Source organism: Hippoglossus stenolepis, chromosome 14 (assembly GCF_022539355.2).
Source record: "Hippoglossus stenolepis isolate QCI-W04-F060 chromosome 14, HSTE1.2, whole genome shotgun sequence".
In the NCBI taxonomy this organism is placed as follows: Eukaryota; Metazoa; Chordata; class Actinopteri; order Pleuronectiformes; family Pleuronectidae; genus Hippoglossus; species Hippoglossus stenolepis.
The window spans coordinates 10,263,349-10,289,318 of NC_061496.1; the positions used below are offsets into that span (position 1 = coordinate 10,263,349).

General features: G+C 41.5%; 2 protein-coding genes across 3 annotated transcripts in view; both read left to right on the forward strand.

The window, feature by feature from the left end:
• The first annotated feature begins 590 nt into the window (after positions 1-590).
• kif14 (kinesin family member 14) lies at positions 591-18,425 on the forward strand. Its single transcript, XM_035177510.2, has 29 exons — positions 591-1,887; positions 2,635-2,889; positions 3,029-3,116; positions 3,263-3,361; positions 3,547-3,599; positions 3,693-3,723; positions 3,962-4,069; positions 4,258-4,374; positions 4,469-4,587; positions 4,957-5,129; positions 6,351-6,498; positions 6,955-7,018; positions 7,187-7,371; positions 7,549-7,651; positions 7,750-7,907; positions 8,013-8,160; positions 8,538-8,684; positions 9,289-9,421; positions 9,739-9,832; positions 9,970-10,111; positions 11,112-11,218; positions 12,614-12,714; positions 12,845-13,075; positions 13,273-13,460; positions 13,974-14,126; positions 14,819-14,941; positions 15,096-15,170; positions 16,463-16,613; positions 17,283-18,425. The coding sequence occupies exons 1-29, from the start codon at positions 824-826 to the stop codon at positions 17,624-17,626; spliced, it is 4,902 nt and encodes a 1,633-aa protein (XP_035033401.2). The 5' UTR covers positions 591-823; the 3' UTR covers positions 17,627-18,425.
• A 1,136-nt stretch (positions 18,426-19,561) lies between these two features.
• Positions 19,562-25,970, forward strand: part of LOC118121077 (adhesion G-protein coupled receptor D2) — an 85,248-nt gene continuing 78,839 nt past the window's right edge. Inside the window, exons 1-5 of one of the 2 annotated variants that reach the window (XM_035176725.2) lie at positions 19,562-19,838; positions 19,922-19,981; positions 20,357-20,381; positions 21,858-22,082; positions 22,365-23,006. In XM_035176725.2, coding sequence (XP_035032616.1) covers positions 19,931-19,981; positions 20,357-20,381; positions 21,858-22,082; positions 22,365-23,006 — 943 coding nt within the window. In that variant the 5' untranslated portion in view covers positions 19,562-19,838; positions 19,922-19,930. The remainder of the gene's footprint in view (positions 19,839-19,921; positions 19,982-20,356; positions 20,382-21,857; positions 22,083-22,364; positions 23,007-25,970) is intronic. The other variant, XM_035176726.2, reaches the window with a different exon arrangement.

Below are 25,970 nucleotides of genomic sequence, written 5' to 3' on the forward strand. Positions count from 1 at the left end.
AAAGCAAATTCGAGACATACGACATGAAGAGAAACACAAAACGACTAAAGAGACAAAAAGTTAATCGAGAGCCAAAAACAACCACATGACAATGAACAAAACAAAAATATAGTAACCACACCTCACAACTCAGTCTGATTGTGTTGCTCTTATGAAGGAGGGGTCAGGAGCATTTGTCATGCCTGTACCCACTGACTCATGTCTAGTTGATTGTGATCTTGAGTCCAAGAAAAAAAACTACCTTTTATATATTAAAAGTGATCAAATATTAGTCAGTTTGTGACCTATTTTTTCCAACCCAAGACTCAAATTGAGTGTAAAAGCTAATTCATGGCTCAACCTCATTCATTTTCAAACATATGTCACAGTTTATGTGGAAACTATGTAGTTTACGTCACTTTTCTAACGGTACGCTGCTAATTTTAGAAAAAGAAAACATGAGTAACTGCAGATCTCGTTTGTTTACACTTCAACAATGCGCTCACATGCTGCCACCTAGCGTCAGTCTCAGGTACACATCTACTTTGACCAAGGGATGACGTCACGACTTCCGCGAATTCAGCCAATCAGCTGTCAGCGGCGGAGACGGTTTGAAATTGAAGCGGGCGAAGGCGGAAGAGGAGGAAAATAAACTAAAGTAGCTGTTTCAGCTCGGACGCAACTTATATCGATTTAATGTGTTTTTTATGGTTTTAAACTAAGATGTCCAGCTGCACTTGCGTCAGACGTACGTGTTGTTCATGTCGTGTGCTGTAGCTGGACTAAGCTAAGTGGACTCACCGTTAGGTTCAGTTAGCTCTTTTGTTTTTAGCATTCGGCTAACATGTCGTTATTTAGCGTACAAGCGAGGAAGCACACGGCTTATTACGACCATCTCGTGTCGACGTCCCGGACATCGGGGGGCAGAGGGCGCCCGGCGGAGAGGAAAACATCCGACACGACGCTGGAGAAAAGTGGGACAACATCCGGAGAGTCTGCGTGCGAGGACAGCAGGACTTCCGAGAAGAGCCGACAGGTAAACAGGACCTATGTCGTCTCTGCGCTGTCAAAAAGCGGCGGCGGGCAGCAGACACCTCTCCGGGGCCGGCTCACCCTGCAGAGGAGGTCAAGGAGGAGGACCGGGGTTGAAGCGGGGGAGAAAACTGTGGCTGAAAGCAGCCAGAACAGCACCCCGGCTCCGGAGAAGAGGCTGACCCTGCAGCGGAGGACCAGGACCCCCTCCATGGATAAGAGCGCCCTGGGGCAGCGTGGGCTCAGCGGGGCTGGTGTGCAGCCACCGCCGAAGGTCCTCAGCGAACCGAACGGCAGGACCCCGAGTGTGTTCAGGTCTGCGAGTGTAAGAGATGCTGCTTCCAGGAGTAAAAGCAGAGAGACTCATGTGGAAACCCAGGGGAAGCTGGCACACAGCAAGATACCCTCCTCTTCATCTTCATTTACAAGACAACTAGAGAACCAGGGCCAAACATTTAATACCCCCACCAAAAAGACCACCTTTGAGAAGATCGCAGCCAAGAGGGACGTGTTCGAGAGACTGGCAGGGAGAGAAGTCCCGAAAGTAGTGGCGGTCAAGTCTGCGAGTCTGGAAAGACCCAAATCCAGAATGCAACAAGCTCAAGAGAGTAGACCTGCGCCTGCTCCTGCTCCTCGGGTGGGCAAGGTGTCCGCAGGTGTGCACAGGCCCAGCCCTGCGCTAGGGGTGATCAGGACATCCAGCTCCAACCAGGGGGAAGACGTGACCCAGGCCAGGACCTCCACTCCTGCTCCTGCTCCAACAAGTACCGAGCACCCCCGGTCTCGTCCCAGTGAGGCTGTGAAGCAGCAGGATTCATTAAAGATGGAAGACAGTGCAGTGACTGTGGCTGTCCGTGTCAGGCCTTTCAGTGCCCGGTAGGTAATGCACTACTCACCTCATCAGTCTGCAGGTAAGGGTGTGGTTCATCAAAAGTTACTGCTGACTCTTCTGGACATCAGGATATACAACTAATGACAAACCAAGGTGCAGTCAAATCGGATCTTATTTGATTCAACTGTGTTAATTCTGGACACAAAGACATCTCTCAGAACTTCTAAGGGATTTGAACAAATGAAACAACTGGCAGGAATATATATATATGTATTTTACAACATGTTTCAGACATTCTCAGTGTCAAATTCAAACTAGGCTCATTCTCTCAATGACAAGTTAATTTAATCCACTGGTTAATTGGCAGAAAAAAACTCAAGCAACTATTCCAGCTTCTCCGTTGTGAGGATTTGCTGCTTTTCTTCGTCTTCTGAGAGCAACTTTAGGTTTTTGGTCGAAAGAAACAACAAACATGTCATCACCTTGGGCTTCGGGAAATTGTGATGTGCATTTTCCATCATCTCCCGCTACGATTAATCACTAAAATAATTTATTCAACCATTATCTAAACCGTTCAGAGTGGGAGCTGGATTCAATCTTAGCTGACATTGGCTTAGAGGTTGTTTACACCCTGGACAGGTCGCCATCAAATTGCAGGGCCAACAGAGACAAACAACCAAAATGCAGACTTTATGGAATCTACAAATAATTTACATGTTTAGCTTATTGAATTGCTCAGTTTGAAATCCTTTTCTGCAATCACGTTTTTGAATATTTCTAATCTTTTGCAGGGAGAAGGCAGAGAAGGCATCGCAGGTCATTTTCATGAAAGGCCAGGAGACCATTGTCCAACATCCTGACTCCAAACAGAGTTACTCTTTTACCTATGACCTCTCTTTCTGCTCGGTGGATGAGAGCGAGTCCACGTTTGCCAGCCAGCAGATGGTGTACGAGACACTGGCTAGACCTCTGCTACTAAGGGCCTTCGAAGGATTCAACACCTGCTTGTTTGCTTATGGTCAAACAGGCTCTGGGAAATCGTACACGTGAGTATTTTCTGTTTATTACACTCACCCTTTTCCCATTGAATCACTCTCCTCTCATCCACTCACTTCTACATGATGTTTTTTGAAATTGCAGTTCGTCAACTGACAGTTTGACTTGATTAAAATTGTTGTTTTGCAGGATGATGGGCTTCGGAGAAGAAGCAGGGGTTATCCCAAGGTTCTGTCGGGAGCTTTTTTCTAGATTGACCGCCATAGAAAATAAAGAGGTACAATGTTGCGTAGAAGCATTTATTTATTTTCTAACGTTCAAAGATTTGATTGAATAAACTAGAGGCGTCACCCTTTCTCTATGTAACACTCCAGAGCTTAAAAGACATGAATGTTTACAACACTTTGACTTGTTATGTTTCAGGTCAAATGTCATGTAGAGATGAGCTATTATGAAGTTTACAACGAGAAGATCCACGACCTCCTGATTACCAGAGATGATCCAAACCAAAGGAGGATGCCTGTAAGTAACTGCAGTGGATAAATCGGTTTTGCTGTCCAACTTGGTGTGGAAAGTACTTGGTCTCTCCTGTCTGTCTAGAAAACATTGAACATCTACTAGATCATATGTCAGATGTGTATAAAGTCTATGATTCAGAAGAACACATGAATTCTTCAAGATAAAGCCTAGAGGATTTGTGTTTCCAGCTGCGGGTGAGAGAGCATCCCGTCCATGGTCCCTACGTTGCTGAACTTTCTACGTAAGAAACGCTTATTGCTCTTTGTATAAGACCATAAGATCATTATTGAATGGTGTCATTTTCAGAATTGCTCACTTTGTCATTTCTTCACAGGAATGTTGTGAGCTCTTACAATGACATCCAGGTGGGTTGGAAACTGCTACCAAGATAGTTTCTTCTTTCAGATACCTGTTGCTCTTATGAACCACTATGAATTTGTGAGCGAGTCAAGGTTCAATGGTACAGATATCAATGTCTGTGCATGTGCACTTGAAGATAAAGCTTCAAAGATACAGTATATTCAAAGGGTAACATGGAAAAATAATACATAATGCTGATATCACTTGAGCGATTCAGTCTTAATTCATGCTGTTCTGTTTTAGGGTTGGCTGGGGCTCGGAAACAAGCAGAGAGCCACAGCAGCTACAGGGATGAACGACAAGAGCTCCAGATCTCACTCCGTCTTCACCCTGGTTATGACCCAGACCAAAGTACGACCTGTGGACTTATCTGTATCTGTATCATCACCAATTGCACAACAAAATAGTTTTGCCCTGTAAAGTCTGAAATATTTAATATAATTACAATTAATTCATCAGAGACACACTGAGAAATTGGTCATGTATTCCAATTGAATGTGACACATGTAATGAGTTTGTCTTTGTGTATTTGTCTGCAGACTGAGTTTGTGGAGGATGAGGAACATGACCACAGTATCAGCAGCAGGATCAACCTTGTGGACTTGGCAGGCAGCGAACGCTGTAAAACGGCTCAGACGAGCGGAGACCGACTCAGGGTACACACACACACACACACACACACACACTGAGCTTTAGCTTTGTTGAAGATTCTCTCGTATTCAAAACTATGCATTTCCTGTGTCCTTATAGGAGGGCGCTAGCATTAACAAATCCCTGCTCACCCTTGGAAAGGTCATCTCTGCCCTGTCTGAGCAAGCACTGACCAGGAAGACGGTCTTCATACCGTACAGGGAGTCTGTCCTCACATGGTGAGAGATCAGGATGCCTGTGCACACTTAGCTCTGGTTGAACAGAATGTCTATTTTTGTTTACTCTCATAATTAGCTTAAAAAGAAAATTAACAGCATGATATAAACAACATTGTTTCGCACTTTCATACTGTACAAAAGTGTATTTGTACATCCAAGAAGGTGTTCTATGAAGAAGATGATTCTTACAAATACAGATGTTCACAATACTGGAAAAATCTAAATAAATGAAATTATTAATAATTATAAATTGGGGAGCCTATAGCAATTGTAGTAACTGTACTGAAAATACAGTGTTGTGCAGATCTCTGAGCCAATCAACATTTTAAATTTGGAACCACGATCCTGACCCCAGTTTTTCTTCTGCAGGCTGTTAAAAGAGAGCCTCGGGGGAAACTCCAAGACAGCCATGATCGCCACACTGAGCCCAGCAGGCAGCAGTGTGGAGGAAACTCTAAGCACTCTCCGCTATGCCCAGCAGGCCCGGACAATCATCAACGTGGCCAAGGTCAATGAAGACACCAGTGCAAAGCTCATCAGAGGTGAGACACTCAGAATAACCACATCAACAAAGCTTTTGTTGAAACTGCAATATGCCTTTAAACCTGTTTATTTATCTACACCCAAATAGTAGTAATAGATAGGAAGTAGTTTTAATACGTCTTATCACTGTTTGTTCGAGAACTTGTCCATTCATGCAGGGAATATATTAAAAAATAAATATATACATGGATGTGACCTTTGTGACTACAACAGAGGGGGGCATAACACCTTTCTCCCTTGAGAAAACAATTTTGATCTCAAAGAGAGTTCTTCCTTTCTGCCGTGCACATTCATGGACATTATGTTTTTCTGGAGGTTCTGTTTTATTTTTATAACCTGAACATCTGCCATCCTACACGAACAGCACACACCTGCATGTCCCTTTTCACAAGGAAATGGCTTTTCTAAGCTCGACTGATGTTGCTACCCTGTGTGCCTCCTGGCATCTGGCAACAGTGATTGTACATTGAAAAAAATCTCAGCTGTACAAAATCAAGTTTTAAAGCAACAGAGGGCACTCACCAAACAGTCCCTCTGTCTTCAACAGCTTATTTATATGTATATACGTCATTTATTCTCTTTTGATTAGCTCCTCCAGCTGCCTCTCTTTGTTTCTGTCTCTTGTTCTCTTTCTTTATACGTGCACGTCTATCTTACTATTCATGTCTTGCACTTGATCTTCTTCTCTCTCCTCTCCCACATATACCCTCCTGTCTGCCCATCTATCCATCACCAACTTATGCACTACCCAGTTCAATTAAGGCTTGGCCCTAACCTTGCCTCCAGGCCATATTTATGCACTGTCAGCTGCACATGGCGGCTAACTGTCATGCAAGTATTATTTTTCACGAGGTGATTGTGCTGCTGTTCCACATTCTCAGCACTAAGGGGAGCTCTTGCTGTGGTTTTCTCTCCTGTCGGTGTGAGAGACACTAAGTGAATATCACTTAAACAATACAAATCCAGTCGGTGTTGTTGTGCAAGTTGTCGTCTGTAAATGGCATTGTTCAGATCTTAAACAAAATCTGAATGGTATTTGATTCCTCTGTTGAAGTCATGCCCTAAAACAAACTGTTGGGACCTTTATGTAACTCTGCAATTTTTTTTGACAGTATTGGTATTCATCTAAGTTTATATTTCCTCAGTGCTGCTTCATTATATAATTTAGCTGTATGAAGTATTTTGAACAAACTGTGTGTGTGTGTGTGTGTTTGATTCAGAGCTGAAGGCGGAGGTGGAGAAGCTGCGGGCGGCCCAGATGAGCTCACAGGGGATCGAACCAGACAGGGTCCGGCTGTTTCTGCAGGAGATCACTGCCCTGAAGACTATGCTCTGTCAGCAAGAGAGAGAAATGGTCGAGGCCAACCGGTCAGCATTACTGCAGTCATCATGCATTTATTTATTTGATTCCTTTGACCTGACACACCCTACGATTATCATTTTTCTTTTTAAGTGGATCATAGAGAAAGCTGTGGCAGATTTCCATGTTTTAAATGAACGTAATAACAAAGCGTTTCTTCATATTCCCTTGGTATTCACTGTTTAAATTTAGTTTGCACTAATACTTATGTAACGGTTTATATATTTTATTTATTCATATTTAGTCTGTTCATACAAACGAGTCAAAAAATGAGAGACAACTTTCCCTGTTCACTTGAATAGGAAAGTAGTTTTCATATATTCATAAATATGTTTTTTTCTTCCACACAATGTGTCATATATTTAAACATCAACCTTTGAAAATGTGATAAAATTTGAAGATAAAAGATTTGTTTTTCTGTATAGATGATTTAAATTTTTTGTTTTAACTTCATTTTGTTACAGGGCATGGAGAGAGAAACTGGAACAAGCTGAAATACGCAAACGGGAGGAGACCAAAGAGTTGCAGGTAATTTGTTCAGAACAAAACATTGATGCTTTATTTATGATGTAACTGAAAGTAATGCGCTCTGAAAAAATGAGTACAAAGTTTTTCTGTGTCCTCATACTAACATTTTATGAAACATTTAAAACCAGGAAGACAATATCAGTTGTCAACTATGTACTTGTTCTCCAGAAAGCAGGCGTGACGTTCAAAGTGGACAATCGTCTTCCCAACCTGGTGAACCTGAACGAGGATCCTCAGTTGTCTGAGATGCTTCTCTACATGATCAAAGAGGGTCAAACCACGGTGGGCAAGCTCAAGTCCGACTCCAGCCGAGACATTCAGCTGAATGGAGCCCTCATCGCCGACCAGCACTGGTGAGAAGTGATCCCTGTCGGGCTGTGAGAACAGTGGCAACTGCTTGAGTTGAATTAATAGTGTGAACCACTACTATACTATTCTATTCTATATTAAAAAACAAAGTGCTCATAAATTAATTAACGCTGTCCCTTTAAAATGTTATTTCAATGTTTTTATCTATGTATTTATTTTAGCGTTATAAACAGTATCCAAGGTACTGTCAGCATCACACCCATGGAAAGTGCCAAGACCTTTGTTAATGGGAACCTGATCTCAGAGTCCACTGTCCTCCATCATGTGAGTAGATCATGTCCATCATACGACCAACCCATTTGTCCAAAGTTTTTTTTAATGCATATAAGTCACTTTTCCTGTCTTATGTATTTTAATTCCAGGGTGACAGGGTGATTCTAGGCGGAGACCACTACTTCCGCTTTAACCATCCAGCTGAGGTGCAGTCCGGGAAGCGGGTATCGTGTTGGACAGTCGCAGGCGATGGCCAGAAAGATTTTGAATTTGCCAAAAATGAACTACTTAAGGCTCAAAGAGCTCAGTGAGTCTAATGACCAGTTGGAAAAACCATCACGACCTGCTACCCTGTGTTCTTTTCAAGGTAACATATGTAAAATTTCCCTAAAGACATCTTTGTGTTTCTCAGGCTGGAGGCAGAAATTGAAGAAGCCCATCTGAAGGCGAAGGAGGAGATGATGCAGGGAATCCAGATGGCAAAGGAGGTGGCCCAGAAGGAGCTTTGTGATCAGAGGGCGCTTTATGAGGACAGGATTCATGCCCTGGAGAGAGAGCTGGTACACTACACCTCCATTTCTCTTTTTTTATTATTAGCTGGTGAAGGCATCAGGACGATTAAGTGTTACCCATTGGCAGGAAACCACAGCCTCTGCACTCTTTATACCGTACTGTGTTGTGAGGATTCTCCACAAATATTTACCTGTTCTGTATGTTTGCAGTGATTGAAAGTTAATTTACATAAAAGTTTTACCTGTTATCAAACCTACCTTGATAACAAATTGAAATCAATAAGCTCTTTTTCTTTCACCCCGTGTACTGCATTGCATAATCAGAGCCGTCAGATACTTCTTGTCATGTGTAATTTATGTATATCCCTACACCCTGTCAAGTTGTGCTGCCAGTATTGAGTAATGGCAAAATGTAATTTATTCAGAACGAGGAGAGTGCGTGGAAACGTCAACAGGAATTAGACCAGCAGAGGGTGGCCAGTCAGATGGCAGAGCTGAAGGTGGCCAAGCTGGGGCTGGAACAGGAGGTGGACTCCCAGAAGAAACACCTCCGTCTGCACATGGAGGCCCAGGTCAGGACACGGAGCAAAACCTGGGAATGTTTCCTCTTCACTTGGCTCAACTATTTTAAGTTCCAAGGAGGCTGTCTTAGTGCTGGTTAGGGATTGTTCCATGAAAAAACAAGTTTATTTGCTTTATCCCACTGTCAATGTCTATTAGCCTTTCAGAATATTAGAATATTAACAGTTTTACAGGCCTTTGCACTGTTGAGCTAACTCCCATTTTCTTTTGGAAGAGACTGTGTCCTAAATACTAACAACTTGGCCTCAGAGATTCAGACTAGTGGTTTGGTGGAGCTGCAGTATCCAAGAGATAATAAGTAACAGATCTTAATTCAGTCAGCTTTCTCCAGTTCTCTCTCTCTTGATCTTCAGACGTCACTCGATAGGAAATATGATTATTCCTGTAACTGTAAATGACATCATCTCCTTAATTTGCGCATTCTCATGTTTTCTGATGATCTGAAAAGAGCTTGAAAAGCTCAAGCAAATGTGCTGACACGGGGGTTTATGTTTAACTGATGGGCCATTTGGGTTGTGGTAGAGCTTGGCTAGAGGCATAATGTTTTGGCCTGGTGGTTTTTAATAGTGTGTACATTACCATGATTCACTCCAGGCGATGGAGGAACACCGTGTAAGTCAAGTGAGGATTGTTGATGCCCTGGAGGAAGAGAAGAAGAAGATTGGCAGAGAGCTCGAGGAGCTGCAGAAGAAAAGAGCTTTGAGGGAAATCCACACTCCGAGAAATGGTGAGATCTTTTAAGTCACGACCACGTCCTGGAGTTAGGAACGATATCCACCCACACAGATCCCACCCATCTGGCACCGTGGATGGGTGGGATCTCTCCATTAAGCTGTTTATAGTGAAATGAAAGACAACTCTTGTAGAGGGTGGTTCCAAAAAAAAAACTATACAATGCAAAGTAAGAATTTTAATCTCACTAAATTGCATTAGAATCATGTAATGGATTGGAATACTAATTACTTATTTTTCCAATAGCAATGTCTCTTGGAAACAAACAGTACCTGGTGGTTGTAGTTGACATGTTTCATTTCTATATTTCAGTCTCTCCACATTGGGATGCCATGAAGATGTCCTTGATGATTGAGGAAGCTAATAAGATCAGTTCTAAACTGAAGAAAAACACAATTTTTAGAAGGTATTGTAAATTTTGTTTTCATTTATTCATTGACGTGGTGGCTTTCTTATTTTACAGCAAGACTTTACCATAATTACACTGTTATTCAAAGCTTAACTGTATCAATAAAACCTTCACTTGACTCTCCTCTGTTTTAGACATGAAAGCTCCGACAGCGAGAATCTGGAAACGGGTGGTTTGCTCCAGGTGCGGGTTCAAAACACAAAGCTGGGGATCTCCACGTTCTGGAGTCTGGACAAGTTCCAAAACAACATGGCTGCCATGAGGGAACTCGACCAGGTTGGCCTCAAATCAGTTCTGCCTTCAACATGTTCCCTTTTCTGATTGAATGATTATTGATTCCTGATGTGGAAAGAACCTGAACATATTTAATGATGATTTTTAACAAAGTATAAAAGAACACGAACTGGTTGCTCAAAGGTTCAGTCGTGAGAGCTCTTCCCTTAAAGGAGGAAGGCTGTCGAAACATGTTGTCTTTGATTGGTTCACTTTTCCAAAGCCATACTGATCAGATCGATTGGAAAGTAGATGTGATGTGTGATTACCTCAGTCTTGGGGTCTCGGAGCACGTCAGCTTGTCTGACGATGCATTAGCCTCTGGGGGCAACAACCAATATTTTGGGGCTTAGTCAAAAAAGCCTGCTCAAAATGTATTGGTCAAACTAGAAACAGAAACCAAAAGGGTTCACATTCAGAATCTTAACCCTGTCATATGCTTTTAACTTATTCAGGGTATTTGCAGTATTTTGGCTACTTATCTTAGATCAGTTCAAGCTGCCTCTGGTAATCATTGAGGGTTGTAAAGAATAATTGACATGTAATAGAGTAGACCTATTTTATTTCCATAGTATTGTGTATAGTCAGAATGATCATCGGTGCAATAAATCAAAAACATATTTACACCCTTAAAAGTCTCATATGATGAAGCACATGCAATGAGCAGACACTTGATGATGAGCACTCAATTACAAAAAAATAGCTTTGAAATTCACAGGAAGGTTCATTTATAAAATTTTTACCAGTGCTCTAACAAGCTAATAGATGATGGCTGTTGAATGAAGCATATTCCAGCAGCCAGCCTGTCTGTTCCTCATTCTGCATATTCACTCTGACATCAGCTCAAGTGCAATTGCCAATTTCCCAGATGTTTGACCTTATTTACAGTCCAGAGTGGGTCGTTTTATGCCTGACAGAGGGATGCTGCTTCACTTTGCCGTGCTTTTCTCATTAAGTTGTGTAAATGAGACCGGGCATGTCAGCAATAGTTTACTCTCCGCAGGGGGATTCCACCTCTAAAGATGACGACGTGTTTTATGACCCTGATGATGAGTGGGAGCAAGATATATCGGCCTCCTCTGCCTCCACCTCATCGTTCTCACGCCGAAGGTAATTATCCAGCTCTTCTCTCCCCTCCTATCCATCAGTGGATCGTTCCAGCACCATACATTTACATTAGATTTCAGGAAATGAATTGTAGTCTTGTCCAGTTATTGAAAATTTGTTAGTAGGCAATTGTTCAGAAACCCTTACAGCGTGTTGCTGAGGGAGGGGCCTCTCTGCATCTCTGCCTTCCTTCCCATCAGTCAACAGTTCTCAGGGCTTGGATGGAAAACACTTTTGCCCTAATGCACGTGGTTCTAAATTTCACAGCCCTCGTGCTCAACTCTTTTAATGTGAACAATATGTCAGACAAATGGATGTATATGGAAAGTTGAAAAGTATGTGGACGGAACATGGAAAATCATTTTGTCAAACAGTTTGGAAGATTTTGGTTGTTTTCACAAAGAGTTCCTAGTCTCCACCGATGTAATTTACAAGCTGGCACATAGTTTTGACTTTCAACACATCCTTTTTTTTCTTTCTTGAAGATTTGACATGAAGTTGCTGCCCGCGGTATATTTCCCTCTTTATTCCTTTTGCTCTGTTTATTAATTTTATTTCCATGCAGGCCAGGTCAAGGGGTTTAGAGAATGAAAGGGCGCTGAGGGTCCCTATGTTTCTCACTCTACAACCAATAATCCAAACACACACACAGAGGGCACCTGTGGTTCATGCAGATCCCCAACATTTTTCCCTCATATTGTAGTTATTCTTGTGAAAACGTGTTTATGGTGTTTCTGGTGGTGCCTGAACTAGCAGCAGACTCAGCCAAATGAAACATGGCACACGGTCTGCTGTTCCTTTTATACTTTTTTTTCTCTCTGTCTCCATAAAAACCGCAGCTGTTTACTGAACCTTCCCACCTAAAGGTTGTTCATAATAACTAGTAAAGTTTATTTTCCTTCAAAATGTATTTAACTTTTATTCTTAACCTTTTACTCCTGAGTTTAACATACACAGGGGCAAAATAACACATTTACAATTGAATTATTTTAATGTCCAAAGCCGTTCAAAGATGGTGCTGCTTACATTTAATTAGAGTAAATTAAAGCATTCAAATGGGACAATAAGTAGGAGCTGCAATGAGTCAAATGGCTTTTGCACTCTATTCTTTTAAAGGTAGTGTTGGTAAGTTGTTTTTGTTTCTGATACACAATAATTTTATTTGTTGAAATCCTATATCAGTTGCACATTTTTCAAATTAAAGCCGGCTCTTGCTAACTTTTCCAGGATTACCAACCCTAGCTTTAATAAACAGAAATGAACATAGTAAATTAATTGTAAGTGTATATATTGGAGCACCAAATCCTTCTGATTGAGGGCATCAATATATTTAAAAAAGTGTAGATGTAAATACAACATTTACTCATAGAGTTTGGAATTTGGTTTGTTTGGCATCAGGAGCAGGAGTTTGTTGAAGAGCAGGAGAATCTCCGGGCGTCTGTACGAGATCCGGGTTCATCCGATTCAGAGCCTCCACAATGGCTCCTCCCATTCTGCTGGTGAGGCGCAGAATGAAACTACTTGAATTATTCATTTCATGATTGCTACAAAACAAACACAAACGTTATAAGAATGCTGTTTAATGTGACCATCGATGCACACCCTTTGTCTTCACTATGTTCGTCCCAGGGTTGATGGGTGTCGCCAAACCTCCCTCCACCCACTCCACCAGCACAGACTCTGCCTTGCCCGGCATCTGCAAGGAGCTGATCGGTCAATCAGTGGCCCGTCTCCGTGGATGCAGTGCGACAGATGAGAGCCTGGCTGACAGGTTGGCCTCTGATCTGAACCTGGTGTACGAGGCAGTTCAAACCTTATCTGACCTGTACGACAGCCAGGACGATGACAGCCAGGAGAACGGTGAGAATTTCACTCATTTTTATGTGTAACAAGTGAGTAGATAGACAGGCAAGGACTAGAAAAATCACTTTGCATATAATTGACCTTGCATACAGACTTGATGTCCCAATTTCTCTCTTCATTCGGGCCAAGGTTGATCTTTTTTTCCGTTTGGATTTATTGTGAAGGTGTATATGAACCGTTTTTTCCTCCTGCAGTGTTTGTATGCAACTTGGTGGCCCAGACTCAGCTGGTCAAGGCCGCCACAGCCATAGAGAGTGCAGCGTTTGTGACCAAGCAGTGGGTGGTGAGCGTTAAACCCGTCTCTGGCTTCCTCTACACCATCACTGAGGAACTCAAGATCCAAGTGAAGAAGATGGGAGGATTCTTTCAGCTGCTCATTCAGGTGAACACAAAAACGACAGCACTGGAATAAAGGCCATGCGGTGACATATCATGCTTTTCATGACACTTGCAACATATAAATGAGTTGATGTTAGTGCAAAATCGGAGCTGAAAAATGATTTTCAGTTTAGCGTAGTTTGGACAGGGGCGGCTAATCAAAATGCAGAGCATTGATTGACGGATCTTAGCTCTGAGCTGTTTGAGCTCTGTCTATGGAAATGGCCAAGCGGAGGGAATTCTCATCCTTGAGCCCCAAACAGAACATGAATATATGAAACTTAAATCTAAATTCCTTACCAGCCTCAGCACCTAAACACACAATTTTCCCCTTTCACTCACGATTTTTCACATTCTCAACTATTTTTATTTATTTACAGACCCCTCAGCCTACGTGGGCTACTTTGTTAGCTTGCTTACATTCATTCACTATTAAATCAATTTTAATTCAGCCTGTGTGTCAGTTAGCTTGTGCTGACTTGATTTTTACTGAAATGATAATTTTCTCCTCATCCAGGGCTGTGAATCAGAGATCACATCCATGGTGACGGAGGCACGGAGGAAGAGCAGCCAGTGCCTGGATGCAGCATTGCTTGCACTCGGCCACCTGGCGGCAGTGACATGCATGCCGCTGAATGCTATGGAGCTGGGTGCCCAGGCCACAGGCAAGGTAACACCACCATTAATACCTTAGCAGCTACTATCTCTGCTAAGGCTTTAGGGTTCACTATAATCAAGCCCCTGCTCCACAATACCAGAGAATGAAATATTAGCTGTGTGGATCTCAAAGCAAGGAAGATATGAGGAGGTGGGGATATTTGGATGTAAATACTTTTCCTCTCTTTTCTTATTGATGTTTTCTTTAAAAAGTCGAAACAACCACATGGTTGCTGTGTGCTTCCTTAAGATGGTTTGTCTGTCAGGTGATCTCTGAGAAATGTTATGTCAAATCACCGCACCAAATGTCAAAAAAGAGGGAAAAAGTGGCCAGCCCAGAATATCGGCTGATATCAGAATATTCCAGTCATATACGTGGTAGCCCATCTGTTTGTTATATTGGGATGTATGCCAAAATTGTAAAGACATCCATGTTTGGGAACATGTTTGTTCTGGAAAGAAAATAGCATTTTCTTTGAGGTCTTCAAAAATATTTTATTTTCACGTCTGCATCAGTGTTCACTGTATGTTGACTGATCAGTAAGAAGAAATGGCAAACAAAGACATACCATATACGTTTATTTTTCTCCTGTAAAATGTACTATTATATATCTCTATTGGTCAAAATTTAATAATAAAAAACATATGTAACAAGATTTGTAATAAAAATGTGATTTATGCAATTATATGATTACATCTTTTCAGCCTTCAATGACCATGTGTGTACTGAAGGGGACCAACAGAGGCGTTCGCTCTCTTTTAAACGAGAGTCTCACCATCACCAGGGAGATGCTGAGAGACGCTCAGCTGGCGTATCCCAGGAACCCAGTAAGAGATCAGGATCATTTATTAAAAACACTTTGTTTGTTACTTCATGTATTCTATTCCACAAGAATTGTCATGATCATGTACCATGAATGTGTACATAAATGTTTTTTTTTTAAGAGTTGCTCATACTGATACCTGTTATCTCTGCTCACAGGTCCTGCAGAGCCTTAAATCCAAGATGCTTGATTTATCATGTGCTCTGCAGAGCTACATGCATTGCCATATTTCGGTGAGTAGTAATGTGACGTCCTTGTAAGAGAAATATCTTTTCTTTGATTATCAACTTAAATTCAAAAGGCTTGTATTTGAGTTAACTAAATATTGTTTAAACCATAACTAACCTAAACAATTTACTACTACAATTTACACAATGTATTATATTCTAGTTTGCCAGTAGTCTTGTTTTTTGTCAACTGTGGTTAAAGACAGAATAGAAGCCCAGCAAAGCCTCCCTGGATGTGTAAAGGTTAAAAACAGTCTTCCATCTTGACATGGGCTTAATGTTACAGATTAATACCCGCTCCCACAGCAGCCCTTTTAAAGATGCCACTCAGCCTTTTATTGTTCGTGTAAAGCTCAATGGTCTGTAGGCTTATCTCCCTGCAGTGACCCCTTGAAGATAATCCAGGTAATGAATGTGTTGAATGAAGTGGCATCAGTCACAGCTAACGGGCTTGTTTGCTGTTATCTTAGCCACACAAACTAGCTGTTTTTTTGTTCAAACCAATCGCGGACACATATGGGCGCAGGGGCATTTTGCTGCCCACTGTGTTATGTGGTCAAATAAACTTGAGTTATGGCTCGAAGCAACAACATACATGCTGTTCTTGTGGGTGTTTTTTTTTTTTTGCATGCAGCTTGTAACACAGACTGCTCTTGTGCGTGATAGTGGATGCACAAGCATCTTTGGTGTGAGTGTTTTCTGTTTGACTTAATATTTAGCATTTATTCAGAAAGGGGCTGTTCTCAGTCATATCAAAATTCAAAATAAGAAAAAATTTGAAAAGCTTTTTAATGCACTGATACACAAACATATCACTAATAGTCCTTGTCTGAACTTAAAATAATTAATGTTGATACATAGTTAACTATGTTTTATTACCATTTCTTTTTTCATGGCCTATTTGGGATTTGTGCAGTAATGTAATAATAAAAATCAAATGAGCACAAATATCCTTTGATTACTGAATTGGACGCCAATAACATGAAAACAATAGAAGTTCGAAGCTGTGAGGCAGGTCAGATTGATACATTTTGAATTTTGGTATAAGACAATTTGATGATTAATAATATCCTTTACTATCCATGTGCTTTGAGCTATCAAGCAATGCTCTTAAAAGCCCTGATGTTTCAGCAGAGCTTCTCAGTGGTTGACATCCGAGCAGGTGTATTATATTCAGAAAAGTTAAAGCATATATTGGTATGGTTTTTATGGGTGTTTTAGCTTTTTAATTATTGGTGTCATTACATACAGAGCTGTTAATTTATTGTTATTCTGTGTGTTTTCTGATTTTCAAACAGGAGAGGGAGTCTGACTCAGAGGAGGTGGAGGAATGGGCGGAGGAGGCTTCTGCTTCCCATCTGAAGCAACTGAGGGATGCAGCGACCAAACTGTTCCTGCTGAACCAGGCCATCAGACAGCTGCATTCCTCTCTGTCTGCCGCCCTGCGAGGTGAAGCCTCTCTCACACACACACACACACAATCTGGGTGTTCAGTCAGTGAGTCGTATCCAGACTGACTAACACCGGAAACATCCTGAAGTCACGAGCATTAGAAAATAACAGTAGGACTAAAGACGGAGGCAGTTGTTTTAGCCCTTTGTCCTTCACTGTGTCGACGTATTAAGACGATTATCTAAACGTACTACAGTAAAATATGACAGAAAGGCTAAGGCAGGCGTTTTATTTAATAAAAGCAGGTCTGTCGCTATTATTCATTTTCAGCACTAAAAACAAATGACTGAATGCATTTAATCGTTTTATCAGTTTAACAGCTACTGGATGCTTCATGTAGTGGTTTGTCATAGCATCAGAATGTATAATAAACGGCTGTAAAAGGTGTAGTTTTATTGGGTGTTTTATTACAGCTCTCCCAATGTCCCAGCCAATCAAAGCATACACTATGCTTTACTTTTATTTTGCTATAATAATACCAGTTTTTGTTGGATTAAATGCATTTTGACCATAACAGTTCTGACGGTTGGTTAAAAGCCTGTGTGGTTGGCAGGATGACAGAATTGAGCATGAACAGGGTGAATAAAACCAGCCTCAGTGAAAGTGCAGCAGATTATCGTTACTGTTTGTGTCACTTCTCCTGTCTGACGATCGTTCTCCTCCCAGGAAAAGACAGAGACTCCAACCTCGGCAGCGAGCAGATCTCCTCCTCTGCCAAGGCCGTCGACGAGCTGATCGTGGGTCTGTCCAAGGAGGCAGCACTGCTGGCGTCCTCGCAGCTCCCCTGTCTTCAGAGCGTCGTGACTGCACGAGACACACTCCACTCGGCCCTGCAGTCCTTGTCCTCCCCCTGGAACGAACAGGGGGCAGGAGAGAGCAGGAGCTCTGCCGCTTCAGATAAGAGCACAGAGGAGGATATGTGTGCGTCCACTCACACTGCTGTTAGAAATCGACTTGTGAGCAAAATAGTCTACACGATCCCATCCAAAGGCAGCCCACACTGGGTGTAACGTGTACAGACTAAGTGTTGGTCTTTACGATGCTCAAATATCATGTAGGATTTACTGTAACTGATAAACTGCTGACATGAAGAAATCTGAAATGCTGGAAATAAGAAGCTAGTATCTTTTTTTTTTTTCTTCACACCCCATCATTACCAACCTCACACTGCGGGCAGCGGACATTGCAGAAACTCTTTCCATTCAAGTTGATAGTCGTTAATTTGCACACTTTGAATTAACTTTGATTTCCACGCGTAAGCCTTCATGTCATTTCTCGTACGATGTAAATGCAGCACTAGTGTTGAGATGTACTTCTAAGTGCTTTGAAATTATTTTTGAAGGATGCATTAGATCTAAGACTTTACTCATCAGTTATTATTGATGCATAAACACAATTTAAACCGTCTCTGTTGTACTATATTTTTCAGAGGCTACTAAATTATTTTCGCTTGCATTTTTATTGATTCGGACATGCAACAGTTCAACGAGCAGCTTTTTTTGTCACAGTGTTTTGTAAAAAGAAAAAAAAAGTGCTGAACGTGTATGTCCGGATTCTCTGCTGTATAGGATTTTTTGAAGGCGTATTTCATTCTCATATTCACTTAATGCTTTGCTCTTGTATTTTGTACACAAACTGTAACAATGTGCACTCTGGAGAAACTTCTCTAATACATGTACTCAAACAAAGTATTTTTGATGTCTTTGTAAAATTTTGTCAGACTTATTAAAACCTGGTAAGTCTATATCATGTAAGGGGAACAGAAATAATACAATAAATTAATATGCCTTGATTTGACAGGAACACAAACCTATCGGATTGTGTTGCACTCTTCACTAAACCATGTAAGTATTGCACCTTTAATGAGATGTTTTTTTTATTGAATGATTGTGAATTGGCACTGAAATATTGCACAGGCTAAAAGTAGGAATTGTTTAACATGTTTACCGAAACGTTTATTAAGGCTTTTTCTAATTCAACTGTCTTGAATTAAATAGTAAAGTATCAAAAGTCAGTGAAATATAAACGTGAACAACCATGTGTTGCTCTATGGAAGTGTTCTGTAAGATTTATTTACATCAGTGAAACATGTAAATCAATCTTTACATTCATATGTGTTAATTTATGGAAGGTCAAATTGTGGTGTGAGGGGAGGGGATCCGCCTGCACTGTATATAAAGGCTGGCACCCTACATTGAGAATTGCCACTAGTATTATGCCGTTACTACCGGTTACTACCAGCATAGATATCATCCTCATCATTCAAAGATATTGTTGGGAATGAAGATTACAAGCAATCCTATGAGCTCTTCTAGAGGTTCCTGTAATTGTTTAATGTTAATGTAACTTCCCCCCCAAAAAATGTATTCACACTGCAGCTGATCCGAAGTTTAATCTGGACCATGTCTGAGACACGTTTTGGTTTACATTAAAGACTAGTTTATGGTCCCTTTACTTACGAAATTTAATGCGTACGTTTCAAACGTTCCGACCGTCACTGCATTTATACTTCCGTCCGTCCAAGTGTGAGGTGTGTGCCGCGGCTCCGGACGAGGATCACAGAGGACATTTAGACTAAAAACTTAATGTGTTAATGACCATTTCCAGTCGAATTTGAATGTCGGGGCTTTTTTACGTTTGAAGAATCGGTCCCTCAGTTACTAACACTATTTACCCCTGAAACTCCTGAAGTGTTTTGTGGACTCAAACACTTCAACCACCCCTCCTTCGGCATAGCGGTGAGTAGATAATGAACCATCCCTTTAAAATGAAAAGACTGAATGTTCGGTCCAAACTAAATAGATGTCAAAGCAGCCTCTGTGATTCTTAGGTCTTAAATTTAATTCATCATGGTCTCAGAAAGTCTTGAACTGAACTCGTGGAAACCCGCAGAAACCTTTATTCACACTCACCAGGTGTATTACATAATGATGGAAGCCCCTAGCTGGACTGGACCCCTGGAATCCACTCGACGGGCCCTTGGAGGTCCCGGAACCGCACTTTAGTCATCCCAGTGCAGGCTGCAGGTTTCCACCCACTCCTCCCTGCAGCCTCCTCCGCTTCATCCTCCCTCGTGCTGTCCGGAGCTGGGATCTGTGGTGGGAGCAGCTCCGAGGGAAACGCACTCAGGAGGAGGCGCTGGATGCTGCGTTCACACGAGCTGCGCAACTGGAAGGAGGAGACGCGCCAAAAAAAGTTTTTTTAACGAGACGCAGATTTCAGGTAAACACCGGGTTCATTTGGCTGTTTACTCTTTGTCCAAGTGTCACAAACGACAGTAAGATGCTGCTGCTCTGCGTCCACAGCTAACGAGGATGTGTTTTTCCAGGATGCACAGGTTGTTGTTGCCAAAGTTAGGCCTGCTTGTAAGTACATCATCCTTTATGTGTGTGTGTGTGTGTGTGTGTTTCCAGACGTGTTAGCTTGGAGATGTTCATTTCAGAGGAGTTGTGTAGAAAACCTCTAAATGGTCAAATGTAAATACCACTTGTTTGTGTGGAACATGGATGAATTATAATGTTGGTACATGTAGTAAATATGTACACAAACCACACGATAATACTACAATATTCAGGCTATATGTTGTGTGTGTTGTTATGGATTTTTCTTAGTTTGTATTAGGTGTGTTTTGTAATGTCTGGACATCATTAACACCTTTTGTGTATTAAGCTAATTTTGCAAGTAAGGGAAACTTTGTTCTGCCGCTTCAACGATGAGCTAAACTTCTATTTTTATTTCAGGTTTGTTTTCACAGCTGTATCTCAGGTGAGTCATTTTTTAAATGTCTTTCTAAGCGCTTTTTTTTTTATTTAGCCAAAGGTTAGAAGAAGAAGCTAACCTAGCTACCTAGCCATAAAAACGATAACGAGCTCTCACTAAAGCGCTAACTAGCATGAATGCTAAAGTATTTCAAAAGATTTGTCATCCACTTTATCCCCGCTTTATATTTAAAACAAAAGAAAACAAATTACCTAATATTTCATGTAGTTGTAGTTCTCTAAAGCTGCTTTCAGACTTGCATTGAACTTCGGACATTTTCCCGAGGAGCTGCTCGGTTTCCGGAACCTTTCCTGCAGGGTTAGCCCAAGTAAAATGTTTTTCATAAAAAGTCGGAGTGAGTTCACGAGAAACCACAGCAGGAAAACACGGCAAATGCAAAACTAGAAGAACATAAATATCTTGGATTGAAAAAGAGGTGCTATTACGTGTAGGAGACGACGAAGAAGATGTCAACTCGCAAAGAAGACGAGATCGCAGAGGTTTTGGTGGTTACGGGTCTGTCAGTGTCAATGTGCTGTAGCTAAACAGCTGCTTCCCTCAGTGGAAATTCTACGTCATGTCTCTCGTCCTTTATGTTTGTTCTGGACATCTTCCTGTTGTTGTGAGCACGTCTGACCCAGACCCTCTCCTGCTGCGTTCTATGTACGTGAAAGGCAAAGTCCGGAGAAATTCCCAGGCTCAGTTCATATCTGAAACACGCACGTTTATATTTATATACTTTTCTGGCCCCTTGTTCTAACCTCAACCTTCACAGCTAGTGAGTTTTTAAATGACTAACCTCAACCCTTACACGAAACAGAATTTAAACCAAATTCTAACATGAACCTCTGAACCCAAAGTGAAGACCCGATAAAATGTGCTTATTTCCCAAAACTGTCTTGCATAAGATTTGAGAGGCAGAAAAATAATGAGCAGAATGGTTGGTCACTATTTGGTTGGTGGCTGCATGTAAGTTCACACTAAGTGCATTTCTATTCAGATTAGCTGAATAAATCGTGATGTATATGAAGCATGTGGCCTAAACATCACTCAAACTTCTGTGGCAGTGATGAAAACATCAGATCGATGTGTAACTTTACTCAAATAATTACATTAAACTGCAAACTTGCGCCCGACTGGAAAATGAATGTCACCAACTTTATTTTGATGGGCCCTGCTCCTAATATTTGTTTATTTTAATCAGTAGTGCTTGAAAACGCACTTTAATTTGTATTCAAGTTTTCTGTAGCTATCAGTTAGTATCACTTTCATCGTAAAACATTTAACGTGGGAAAAGTTACAACTAGTTCTAATTGGTACCCTCAATTATTTTAAAAAGTGTCACCGGTCTAAAACACGTTCTTAATTTAGAAGACATAGTATTGATTATACCACTAAAACTGGCATGTTATCAGAATTCAGCCTGCCAATGCTGTCTGGCAGGTATCTCTGTTAATTTCTTTGTTTCTCTTTTTTGAACAGCCTTCACATTGGAAACCAGAACCTTGACCTATGATGAGTTCTATTATGAGTATGTGCCTGATCGCCTGCAGTGGAGCAGTGCAGGGGAGGTTTGTAACCAGCGATCTGGGGCCTTAGCTGAAGTCACCAACTCAGAAGAGAAACAAAACCTAACCAACTTCTTAAAGTCTCTGACCATCTCTCAACCTGTCTGGATTGCCAGCAAAGTCACGACTTATCTGACAAGTAGGTTCAGTGCGCCATTTGTTTACACTTTCTTTTTGAATACTTGTCTCAATGTTTTTGTTGTCTAAGATGCATTGCTTTCCACTAGAATCCAAATAGGACTAATGATGCTGTCATAAAACACTCCTAGCCACAGTGAATAAATGTTTCCCAAGTTTACAGTAGGAATAGGATGACAAAGTGGAATTTTATGATTAGGTTCCATCTTTTCCGAGAGCCGTGCCAGGATTTTTCCTTCATAGTAATGCCTCTCTCTTCTCTCTTTGTGGGGTGAAACCAAAGGCTCCTCCGACACCCTGATTCTGGAATTCAGCGGGCGCTCGGACAGGAAGCACGCCCGTCTCCGGCACAAGTTCTCCTCCATGGGCTCAGTGACCGTTTGCACCCGTCTACGCCTCGATCCCAACTGCTTTGGAATTTCTACCATCTTCTCTTATTCCATCCAGTCGTATATTAATGAGTTCCAGCTCCGAGCGAACGTGATCCAGGGAAAGCCCGTGCAGCTGGCTCTGATGGTCCATGGCATTCATGGGCCTTACCAGGAAGCCTTTGCCCATGACGACTCCTGGCACTCAGTTTGCGTTTCTTGGACCCAGAGTGGTGGACGCTGGTCACTGTATACTCATGGCCTTGGACTCTCCCGGGGTGAAGGCCTTAACAACTCCGAGAGCATTGGTCCTGATGGCCTTTTCATCATTGGACAAGAGCAGGACACGTTTGGGGGTTCATTTAAGAAGGATGAGTCATTCTCAGGGAGCATCACAGAGCTGCACATTTGGGATCGGGTACTGAATAGCAGCGAAATCTTCACCATGGAAAAAGAGTGCTCGCTCATTTCCTCTGGGCTGGTGTTCAAGTGGAGTGAAGCAGCCATGGAAATAGAGTCCTCCCTTACAAAGCTGTGGAGAGACAGCCCGTGTCAAGGTAAATTAGTCAGGATTCTGCACGGGGACTGTGGGAAACCTGAAGGGTTACAAGAATCTAAACCAAGGAATAGTTAACATTGCAAAAGATAAAGTTAAACATGATGTTTTACACGTTTGCAGTTTGGAACTAGGGCTGGGTGGGGTTGCTATGCAGAGTAACAATCACACCGAGACCGAGAGTCATTGTGGACTATACACTTTTCAGTAACATGCCAAGATCTGAGCTGGCCTGATGTGTTAACTCCACCCATATGGCTTTCCAGTAAAATAAAACCTGTGAATAAATCACAGAAATAACGAGGTCCAAATGTTCCCCGACTTTGTCCCATCTTCTCCGACACATAAACTCCTCATATCACTTTTCTGGGCCAATCATGATGTAATTGTTGATAAGAACTTAAATTTGGCTTAACATACACAGAATAACATGCCTTGACTACCAGTCTTAAACAACCACGCTGATTGAAACAGGCAAACAGTTAATTACCTGAGGAAATAGTTAGTTTGAAGTACACATTAAGACAAATAGTCAACAAAGGAAGAGTAAACTGTAGCCGTTATATATTAAGACACGTGACACATTTTAAAGCAAAATAGTAGATACGAATTTGAACAACCAAGTTAAAAGGGGAATGTGGATGTAATATTGCAGAGATTCTATAGGTTTAAAATGTTCAAAAATCAACTCAAATATAATCAGAATGTGGAGAAATCTCAGTTTTGATGCAGTATCAAATATGTCTATGTATTTTGTTGCATAGACATCTTTCCCAAATGCCACACTGTCTGGCGGCGAAGGAAGGGTATATATTGCTCCTTCTTCTTTTCGCATAATCCTTAAATTGCTACCAGTGAACCCAGTCCTGGATGCAGCACACTTCATGCTCACCCTGATGGTAAGAACATAGTGAAAAAGGGCTGATGAAACAGTTTTTTGACAGTCCACTGATGACGCGGCCCACCAGGATTTGTCCCTGTATGCCCGATGGCCAGTCCATCTTTGGCGCTGGCTAGTGTGCATTTCCTTGAGTCTTATAATATGGGTGGACACCCCCCACTTTTTGCTAATTTGGGTAAATTCGACAGTCGGCCAACTCTTGCATATTGCCCCTTTTTAAGAGTGTCCTGATCCAATGTTTCCAACAGCCGAGCTAGTTTATGGGAAACACTGTGATCTATAGCTACAGTGTGCTAGTGTTTTAAAAGACAGGTGAACTGCCAAGTTCACCCATTTTATTATATTATATCATAAATTTGCCAACCCAACCCTCAGATTTATGTTCTCTCCAACACACAAATGCACCTGGCAATGCAAACCTGGCAGCTGTTCAGGTTATTCCGCACTTTCCACTGCATTACCAGCACTGACATATAGTGTGAACACTGTGACAAACTACTTATATAACATATGCTTATTGTATGTGCACATTTTTATACAATGCTGGAATTAATCAAAAGCTGCTGTGAAAATCCTGGAAAATATAAACATCAGGACTCGGCATTGGCAGATACTCAGTGTTGTATTTCTCAGATTGGGAACAGTTAAAAAGCTTCTTGAGGATATCCCGTGTGATTCCTCAATTTGTGACATGCTTTGGCAAACCTGCATACACGCATACACACTTGCTATTTTCCTTTCCAGTATTAGACGTCTAATTAAACTGAAGGAACGAGGAAATCTGTCTCTTTGCTTCTCTCCCTTCAGTAAAGATGGGAGATGGTGACCAAGTTGTAATTGGCAAATGTTAGAGCTCCCAACGGTTCTTGTAAATGTTTTGTAACTCACGTCACTGTGAATCCCACCCTTAAAAACAAACTTCCCTCGCTCTGACATCATGCTCCCCAGTGAGCACTGAGGCTCCAAACCCCCACCCACCTGAAGCTGAATCTGGACAAAGGATCGTACACTTGTACTCCTCCAGTGACTATAAGTTAGAGTACAGGGATTAATTTAACAGTCTTTTAAAATGTTTTAGTTGAGCCAGGGAATGTGCATCAGCTGATGAAGGCCTTGAATCTTTCATTTGTCTCAGGACTTAAACCAACAAGGCAGTTGGTCACCATCCTGTCAGACTTTTTATCTTCTCCCTTCCTCTTCTTCGTCAGACCAATTCAGTCATACACACTATGACTGCAGCTGTTCTGTCATACGGTCCTTTCATCCGCTTGTCTTTTCATCATCATCCCCTACCAAAGTGTCCTAGACCAACACCCACGTTCTGTTATTTGTTTGCTTATAAATGTCAGTGTTATGCTTGTAACGGCAGCAGGGGTGCGTTCAATGTCAAAACTTTTTGCACCGTTTTGCACCTGGCAATGCAAAACTGGCAGCTTTTCAGTTTTTTCTGCACTTCCCACTGCATTACCAGCAGTAAAGATATAAGAAAAGAACAATCATTGTGTGAATACTGTGACAAACTCCGGTTTCCAGGTTGAACGGCGTGTTTGCTTGAAAGTGCAGTTGGCTTCGAGGTAGGTTTTCTCTCGTCTGGTGTGTGCGTTAGAGGTGTTGCCCAATCCGCGGCGATGTGTATACAAACTGCATTAAAAAGCCGGTGCACACAATGGATTCTGAAGGTCTCTAGAAATGGGGCAGCTGGTGCTTGGTGTTTGCGTCACTTGAATATGTTGGAAGCAGCTATTCCAGGCACAGATTGCAGAGACTCTAACATCAGGCGTATTTTGAAGTATTAAACATGTATTTAAATGCATGTCATTTTTACTCAGAGAAGTATAAAACGTAGTTTCAACGTGCCACCGTTAATATTTGAATAAACAATGTTTTCTCCAGGTTTAACGCAGCCAATTTTTGAAAAAATAGAAACTAAAAGAATATATAAACATAAATAAGAATTCCATTTAAACATTTTTATTAGTGATGCTGTGTAGTTTTAGTTTTATGTTGACATGACAGCATATATCTTGAAAATCTTTATAATAATCTCTTTATACGAAGAATGTG